We start from the raw sequence: 9,265 nt of genomic DNA on the forward strand, positions 1-9,265 counted from the left end.
TGGTTGAAGACAAATCAGTTTGTATCATTCCGATCGGAAAATTCCGGAAAATTCGGTCTTAAGATTGACTTTTCCCGCTCTTTTCTGTTCTTTCGGTAGACAAGTTTACCATTTTTCGAAAGTCAAATTCTCCCGCTCTTTTCTTACCACTAGGGAATGAATTTCCAACCAGATGGATTGGTGTAAATGGTAAGCACCCCAGGCATAAAGTTAAAGAAAGTTATTTTAAGAAACTTCCCAATTTTGGACCTGGAAGTCGACTTGAGTGCCAAGATTTTACAATGTCAGTTCTCGCTACATTGTTTGATTTTGAAAATGTCAAACGGGTTCAGACACACAGCCTTTTACTATTGTGGTCATAAGATTTTTTAACCTAGCAAAGAACTAGTGCATTTTTTACAGCTAGAAAACAATTCGGTGACGGTGTGAGTGAAACATATGTGTAGTCTACAACCACTGATAGAAGATAGCCTTTAGTAGATAACCATAGAGTACACCATTCGAACGCAGTTGCAGTGACTAGAGTAGATTTATTGACGGTAGATATTGTTACGATCTTAAGAAACTAAGAAACTGGTTCGAACTGAAATACAGGTTAAAACACAACATTAATTTAAGATCAATTATGCTAGCTATTACAAGATCAATAAATTCACTTACTTTGATGTACGTGGATAGGATAAAGATTGAGAAAGAAGGTAGAATTTTGATAGATTGAAGACTGATAATACGGTGTAGTTAGCGTCGAGAAAGCTATATGATACTACTGAAAAAGCACGTGTCATAGATTGATTGACTGAGGTATCGAGTCACTTAATCATATAATAAAAAACTTTGTAAAAGATTAACTAGTTAACATTCCGGCCCCTTAAAGGCGCTAAGTACTGCCTTTACAATAAACTATAAGGATAAAGGCCGGAGGACAAGAAAACTGAACGGTAACAATAATAATCGTAAATGGTATGTAATAAACTAAGAGTTCAAAGTTAGTGTCCCTCGTGCATTGCACAATAGTATATCGTAGAGTCCTTTTTTTAGGCTGCAACATCTGCTTCCTCCAGAAGTACAATCTTACTGACTGGACGTACAAGCGTCGATGTCTTCGTCCTTATTTTAGCGGACCGTACTAAGCCATCCACACTATTCTGGTAAACTTCTAGTACTCTGCCTAGTGGCCATGAAAATCGCTGTGTGGTATCATCAACGATCATCACGACGTCGTTGGGTTGCAGATTCCGTTGCTTTTTGATCCACTTTTGGCGGGCTTGTAGACTGGGCAGGTACTCTTTCACCCACCTCCTCCAAAAAACGTCGGCTAGGTACTGCACCTGTCGCCACCTTCGCCGACTGTAGACGTCTTCCTTTGCAAAAATACCTGGGGGAATGGTCGAACCTGGACGTAGCAGTAGCAGATGGTTGGGAGTCAGAGCTTCAAGGTCTCGCGGGTCTTCAGAAACCTTTGTAAGTGGGCGGCTGTTCATGATCATTTCTACTTCGCACATCAGGGTGGATAACGTTTCGTCGCAGATGGTTTGTTGTTTTAAAAGTCCTTGGAGAATCTTCCTGGTCGATCTGATACATCGCTCCCACACACCGCCATGGTGCGAGCCTGAAGGTGGATTGAATGTCCACTTTACATTCTTTGCTAGAAGCGCGTCGTGGATGGCTTGCTGATTCATTGATTGGATCGATTCGCGAAGTTCCCTTTCGCCCCCGACGAAGTTCGTCCCATTATCCGTCCTAATTTCTTTAGGTGGGCCTCTTCTTGCGATAAATCGCCTTAGCGTGTTTATAAAGGAATCTGTATCTAGGCTGTGTGAAATTTCTATATGAACAGCTCGTACGGTAAGACAAGTGAAGATCACGCCGTATCTCTTTACTGTTGTTCTTCCACGACGTACCAAGAACGGTCCAAAGAAGTCAATCCCGACGGATGTGAACGGTGGATTATCCGGAGTCACGCGGTCTCTTGGCAGGTCCGCCATTTTTTGCTGCTGTGGTTTGCCGTGATTCTTTCTGCAAAAGAAGCATGTACCGATGGCACGGCGCACCGCTGCTCGGGCCTTGACAATCCAGTATCTTTGTCTTAGATGAGATAAAACATGCTCTGCGCCACAGTGACCATTAGTAACGTGGTGGTGTCTAATCAACAGCTCGGTGACATGCTGCTTGCTAGGGAGAATAATTTGGTGCTTGTGATCTTCGTCTATCGGTGCGTTCGCCAGACGACCTCCTACACATATCAGGCCATCAATCAGCTGAGGACTGAGGTTGTAGATAGAACTTGACTGCAATACTGTGGAATTACGTGAAGATAGAGCGACAACCTCTTCGGGAAAGGCCGACTTCTGCACTAACTTGAGGATTTCCCTTTCTGCCGCATTCATCTCGTCCACTGTTATCGGATCCAGCTTGTTCGAAGTGTTGACAGTCTCTTGAGCCCGACGCTTGCGGCACAGGTTACGGAGATTTGACTTCAACCGCAACATCCAGGCAACGGACTTGCGCAGGCGGGTCCAACTGGAGAACCGTTCGAAGCGCTTTACCATATCCCCGTTCATTTCCGCTGTGGAGATAACGTTGACTACTGCTTCCCTCTTCACTTCTGGGTCGTTATCTTCCAGTTTCACAGCAGGACGTCGAGGCCAGTTCTCTTCTGAATTCCAAAGGAAGCCTGGACCATTCAGCCAGCGGTTATCTCCTAAGGCCGCTTTAGGCGACAAACCTCTTGACGCATCGTCTGCAGGGTTGGACCTTGTGTCGACATACGACCATTGAGTCCTTGTTGACTTCTCGCGTATTGCAGTCACTCTGTTTGCTACAAACGTATGGAATCGTTTGTCCTCATTCTCGATGTATGCAAGTACGCATGTGCTGTCGGTCCAAAATCTCGAATCTTCTAGCACTGGGATGGAAAGCTCTTTGAGAGACATCTGATCGAGTCTAGTGGAGAGAACAGCCGCAGACAACTCCAACCTCGGTATGGTAACTGGTTTGAGGGGTGCTAGCCTCGACTTGCCATTGACGAAAGAACAGTGAATTCTCCCTTCTCGATTGACTAGTCTGAGGTATGTTACTGCTCCATAGCCTAGTTGAGAAGCGTCAGAGAAGTGGTGCAATTGGCTTGATGAGACTTCACCGAATCCGTCTGGTTTGAAGCAACGACGGATAGCTAAGCTTTCCAGATGTGGTAAATCTTGCAACCAGCTCTGCCAGCGTTGAAGGTCTGCCTCTGTCATAGGATCATCCCACCCTAGTCTTTGGCGGCACAGGTCTTGGAGCAGCAGCTTAGCCGGTAGCGTATATGGAGCAACGAATCCCAGCGGGTCGTAAATCGAACTGACTACCGAAAGTATACCTCGTCTGGTGGCGGGTCTGTCCTTGATAACGATAGCGAATCCAAAGGTGTCGGATGAGACTTTCCACTGAACGCCAAGAGCTCTCTCGATGCATGTAGAATCGAAGTCCAGAGTCTTCGTAGAAGGCGCTCTTTCCTGTTCTGGGATTGTCGAGAGAACCGCAGCGGAGTTTGACATCCACTTTGTCAAACGAAAGCCTCCCTTTGCCAATAGATCACGCAGCTCTTTAGCGAGATGAACTGCAGCTTTCTCGGTAGCCACAGACTTGAGGCAATCGTCGACGTAGAAATTTCTCTTAACTGTCTCGATTGCCTGTGTACTGAATTCTCCTGAGTAGTCGTCAGCTGTCTTGCGTAGAGCAAACGTTGCGCAACTAGGCGATGAAGTTCCTCCGAACAGATGGACATTCATCTGGAACTCTTCTATTTCACCTTCGAGATCTCCATCCTTAAACCATAGAAATCGTAGAGCGTCACGATCTCCTTCCGGTACTCGTACCTGATAGAACATTGATTCAATGTCTGACATGAGGGCAATTGGTTCCTCGCGGAATCTCGTAAGCACCCCAATCAGAGAGTTGTTAAGGTCCGGCCCCTGTAGAAGCTCATCGTTCAATGCTTTGCCTTTATGCTTAGCTGAGCAGTCATATACGACGCGGACCTTGTCGGGTTTTTTTGGATGGAACACAGGGTGGTGAGGCAGATACCAGGTAACATTCGTGGCGACGTAACAGTCAGTGACCTTTCTGGCGTAGTCTTTCTCGAGCAGATTGTCGATGAATCTTGAATACATCTCGTGTAGCTTGGGGTCCTTCCCGAGTCGTTTCTTCAGGAGCAGAAGACGGTGCATAGCAAGGCATCTGTTGTTTTCAAGAGAGGGCGCGTCATTCTTCCAAGGCAGCGCCAACTCGTAATGCCCATCTTTACGACAAATAGTTTCCTCCATGATCTTTAGAGCTCGCCTGTCTTCCATTGACATAGTTCTCTTGTTGTCGTATTGTGAGTCGTTGAACTCCATATTGCAGAAACTCTTAAATTGATGTTCGAGATTTGCTTCAGATTGAACAAAGTTCGACATGTGGAATTCGTGGGCTCCATTTTTCAGTGGTCCGACAACCGCCCATCCTAGAATGGTCTTCATTGCGTATGGTTCTCCTTCTAATCCTGCTCTGATTTCCTCCGGTTGCAGGGCTCTGGGAACGTCGCTGCCAATCAGTAAGTCGACCTCTGCATTGATGCTTGGTATACTAAGACCTTTGAAGTGTTGCCAACTGTTTACATCTACTTGACTAGCCATACTTTCTGTCGAGACAGGAAGATTCGCAATGGAGAATACGGTAGGAATTTCTAGATGGCCAGTACCATCCAGGGCTGATACCTCTAGGCCAAGAACTGTTGTCTCAGTTTTGCTGTTGACCTTCTCTATCGTCGTGATAGATAAAGTGGTTTCCTTTCCTTGGGCATTGAGCATGTGTTTGAGTCTTTCTGTGCAAAAGGTGGTATTTGATCCCCCATCCAGGAACGCGTACGTTTGTACTACCTTGTTGGAGTCTCTTGCCTTGACCTTCACAGGAACTATAGGCAAGGCTATTATCTTCCGGGTCGGGACTGTTGGGTGACTCTTGACATAGCCGTTTCGAACCTGGGAGGAACTTTGGTTGGTGGTTTGTTTCGAATCACTGCTTGTTGCCTCGCCATCTTGTTTGGATTCTTTAGCTGTACTCGACTTTGGGTGAAGAAAGGTCGAATGTTTTTGTGTGCATCCATCCACCTTGCAAAAGCTTGCCTTTGAACAAGAATTAGCTACGTGACCATTGGTAAGACAGTTGTCACACAATCTCTTGTTGCGAACAAGTTTGTGTCTTTCTTCTAAGCTCATTCCTCTGAAGACGGAGCACTGAGAAAGCCAGTGATTATTGCTGCATGACGGGCATTCTGGAAGTCTCCGAGACGTCGTAGTATTGAGACATTCGCTGTTCTTGTTATTGCTGTTTGGAGATGTTCTCGCGTCGACTTGAGTTGCGAACGACATTGTTCTCCTAGTGTTTCGTTCGTTGTAACTTCTTGGCTTGTTTGTATTCAGGTTGCTGTTGTTTGACATGTCACCGAATATTGGATGGGCTGCAATTCTCGCGCGATCCTCCACGAATGCGGCTACATCGTCAATGGTAATTTCTCTTCCGTCCCTTTCGGTGATCCTATCTGCGATGTCGCGCCACTTCAGGCGTAACCCGTATGGCAGCTTGTCCACAATGCGCTTCAGCGTGTCCGGGTTTTCTATTTTACTCGAAAATCCAATCTCTCTTAGGGTGTTCCTGCAGCTCGTGAGAAGGGTTGAGAACTTACGCAGTGCTTCGCCAGATTCGGTCTTTATCGGGTTGCCTTCGGTTAGTCTACCAACATACGATGCTGCTATTTTGTAGCTTTGGCCGTATCTTTGCTTAAGAAGTTTTCGGGCTTCGCGATAGCCTTCTGCGGGGGGCATTGAAAGGCAACTCCGCATCAGCTCCTGTACGTCTCCAGCTGTATATTGTACAAGATAGTACAATCTTGCATTGTCGCTCTCCGTTTTGGACTCGATGATATTCTCAAAGGCTCGGACGAAGCTGCAATATTCTATCGGATTTCCGTCAAAGGTTGGTACCTCAGGCTGAGGTAGCATCAAGGCAAGGGTGTGTCGCTGTTGCTGAACCAGTAGGCTCTCTATTTGTTGAGCTTGCATTCTCTGGGCCGCCATCGCGCTAAGAATAGCTTCTTCGTTTTCCGATTTTATCTTGATGTCCTTCTTCAAGTCCTCTGTCTTCTTCTCGTTGATTGATATTTTAAGGTCGGCTGGTAAGTTGAGCATCGGTGGTGGTGTTAATGGTGTCTTAGGCCTTTTAAAATCTCCGTTTTCTTCCGTACTGTCCTCGTCTGTTTCTTCGCCGCTCGATTCATTGGAAACTGTCTCGTAACTGCTCTCACCTTCGTAGGCATTTTCTTCGGCGGTGGCCTTTGCTATTTCTGTTTCCAGTTCCAATTGTTCCATTTTCTGTTTCAAACGCAGTTCTTCTTCTTGAAGTGCTTGTCGTTTTTTAAGAAGCGTCACTTGAACTTTCAACGCTGCCTTTCGTGCGGCGATATTTGACCTTGACGAACGTGAGCTGCGATGAGACGTGACACTGGCGTTGTCGTCATCGACCTTTGGATCGCATGACTTCTTCTCCAACTCTGATGCTGTGGCTATAGAGTCTATTCTTCGTTTTAAATCGCAAACTCTTGTCATCTCTGCTTCGAAGTATTCATGGGATTCTTCTATATCGCATTCGTCAGACAGATTGGCGTGGTAAGTTTCGTGAGCAGTTCGAAAATTGTCCATCGCGTCATCCAGTTCGGGAATTTTCAATTTTATGGATTCTAAATTGTCGACGCTGAGTAGCATTTCTTTGATTTCATTTTGTGTTTTTGTAATAAGCCCTTTGGCGGCGCTCCTAGCTCGTTTCAGTTGTCGCAGTTCTTCCATTATTGGATTGGCAGATTATTGAATTCCGATCATTCCTTTGACCATGCGGTTATCAATGTTCCTTTGAACCATACAGCATTCCGATCATTCCAACGAAATCAAGTACGGCGAAGTAGAAGTTATACAGCAATGTACAGTCGTAAATAACACAGCTATACGTACCAAATTCGAACTAAATGTAGTCTACAACCACTGATAGAAGATAGCCTTTAGTAGATAACCATAGAGTACACCATTCGAACGCAGTTGCAGTGACTAGAGTAGATTTATTGACGGTAGATATTGTTACGATCTTAAGAAACTAAGAAACTGGTTCGAACTGAAATACAGGTTAAAACACAACATTAATTTAAGATCAATTATGCTAGCTATTACAAGATCAATAAATTCACTTACTTTGATGTACGTGGATAGGATAAAGATTGAGAAAGAAGGTAGAATTTTGATAGATTGAAGACTGATAATACGGTGTAGTTAGCGTCGAGAAAGCTATATGATACTACTGAAAAAGCACGTGTCATAGATTGATTGACTGAGGTATCGAGTCACTTAATCATATAATAAAAAACTTTGTAAAAGATTAACTAGTTAACAATATGGTATGACTATAGTGTTGTGACTTCGAAATGGCTTCCGTAGTGAACCAATCAAATACAGCTAAAACATTTTTCATCCAGTCATTATCGAAATAAAGTAAAAGCCATTTGATCAGCGTGGTACTGTCAATATTTTCTTGTAATATTAGCCATTATATATACATACAAACTGAGCGTGGAAGACTTTGATGTGCTCTTAAATTACAGTAACCAGGAAGTCTGGATGTGCTTGAATTTGTTCGTAGATAGGTGGATTTGCTCCAAACATTCCCAGCTTTAATTTTGTATATTATCTACGAATACAAAGCAGTGCAAGCGTTCCGTATTAATGCGGTAATAATTATGGCAAGATATTGAAGTTAAACTGTGCAATAAGTAAATTGATTGCTAATTTAGGAAAGACAACAAGCGAAGCATTGAGTTTATCGGGGAAAAAAAAAAAAAAAAAAAGAAGCCTTCGAGTCAAGTGTGGTGATGTACTGATGGATAGATAAACATCCTGAGTTCATTTGATGTCCTTTCTTTGCTGGGAATTCAACTTTCTTTATTCTTGTCAAAAACTGGCGAACACTGATTTTATGCTATTTTGATAGAACTATAAAATCGTCTTTATTATGAAGCAAAAACAAACGAATAAACACCTTACACAAAAAGCAACACTGACAAGAACCAGCAAAACAAACATGGCCAAGTTTGACGCAACGATGTAAACGATACTCGTTGATAATTTAACGGTTTTATTTCTTGCAGCTTCCTTCATTCAGAAAACCATTATTAAGATCCTTTATTGTTTTCGGTTCGATTCGGACTGAGACAACGAGGCACGGGCCAAAACAAACTATACACCCTTACCGCTAATAATATTGTTTGCATATATAAACTGTTTTCATGAAAGCTTTAATTTGACTAAGACTTTTGCCCTTTCATGTCAAAGGAGTGAATGTGCATGGGTTTTGTTCAAAGTCAATGGTATTTTTAAAACGTTTAACTTGTTTAAAGCCATTTGTATCGTGAAAACTTTTCGATATCAAAAAAAGAAAGAAAGAAAACCAAAAAATGTATATTCCCTTGTAGTATAACGACTGTGTGGCCGAGATGAAAGTTTATCTAACTTCAATAGAATGTAAGGAACTTAGATTAAAAGTCAGATTTCTAGGAATATCGAATCTGGATGGACGTGATGTTAAACTAGCACTGAATACACAAAAATGAATAATTGATAACCCCTGTTACATTAGGCAGACTTCTAAGAAAAAAAGACATTTTATTCGTGTTTTGGAAGCCTTAATATAATTATTTTTCAAAAATATTTGATAAAACCATAAGCTTTTAAGTTTCTGTTTTTATCTTTCTATGATTAGTCCTGTTTCACACATGGTTTTGACAAGAAAACTTTGGTGCTCTAGAAACTGCTTAACTTGCAAGGTAACAAGTGATTTATTACTTGGCCCTTGAAACGATACTTACCATAATTTATTAGTAGACGACACTAATTACGTTGTTTTCTTTTGTTTTACTTCAACTAGTACTCGTTAATTATTCAACTTTGTTACAAGTTCATTGTCATATCTTCTCACAAATCAACGCAAATGTCAACACAAACTTTTCTTGGAACTAAACCTGGCTTTATATTATTAGATGTTTATCAAAATCAATCAAAAAGGCGCATTTTCTTTGAATTGTCAATACATATTGACTTTATGAGATTTTTCTGGTTTCCAACATAATTTAAAAACAATGTGTTTGAACTAATATTCGTTGATTTGTCTCAGCGTGTCTTTCTGTGACGCTTTTCGTTTAGACGTGACG

At 42.6% G+C, this 9,265-nt stretch overlaps 1 protein-coding gene across 2 annotated transcripts; it reads right to left on the reverse strand.

The window, feature by feature from the left end:
- Positions 1-510: 510 nt before the first annotated feature.
- Positions 511-7,772, reverse strand: LOC148910113 (uncharacterized). 2 transcript variants are annotated; one of them, XR_016120198.1, is made up of 2 exons: positions 661-7,772; positions 511-583 (listed from the first exon to the last, which is right to left on the reverse strand). XR_016120198.1 is itself a non-coding variant. In XM_089032619.1 (2 exons), exon 2 carries the CDS (start codon positions 6,858-6,860, stop codon positions 1,035-1,037), a length of 5,826 nt encoding a protein of 1,941 aa, XP_088888745.1. In that variant the 5' UTR covers positions 6,861-7,179; positions 7,257-7,772; the 3' UTR covers positions 511-1,034. The 2 variants fall into 2 exon arrangements, 1 of the variants encoding a protein (XP_088888745.1); XM_089032619.1 differs by having other exon boundaries at positions 511-7,179; positions 7,257-7,772.
- Between the last annotated feature and the right edge of the window lie 1,493 nt (positions 7,773-9,265).

This window comes from Actinia tenebrosa, unplaced genomic scaffold (genome assembly GCF_029948245.1).
Source record: "Actinia tenebrosa isolate PJP-AT-01 unplaced genomic scaffold, QUT_ActTen_1.0 PGA_scaffold1__47_contigs__length_23844297, whole genome shotgun sequence".
In the NCBI taxonomy this organism is placed as follows: domain Eukaryota; kingdom Metazoa; phylum Cnidaria; class Anthozoa; order Actiniaria; family Actiniidae; genus Actinia; species Actinia tenebrosa.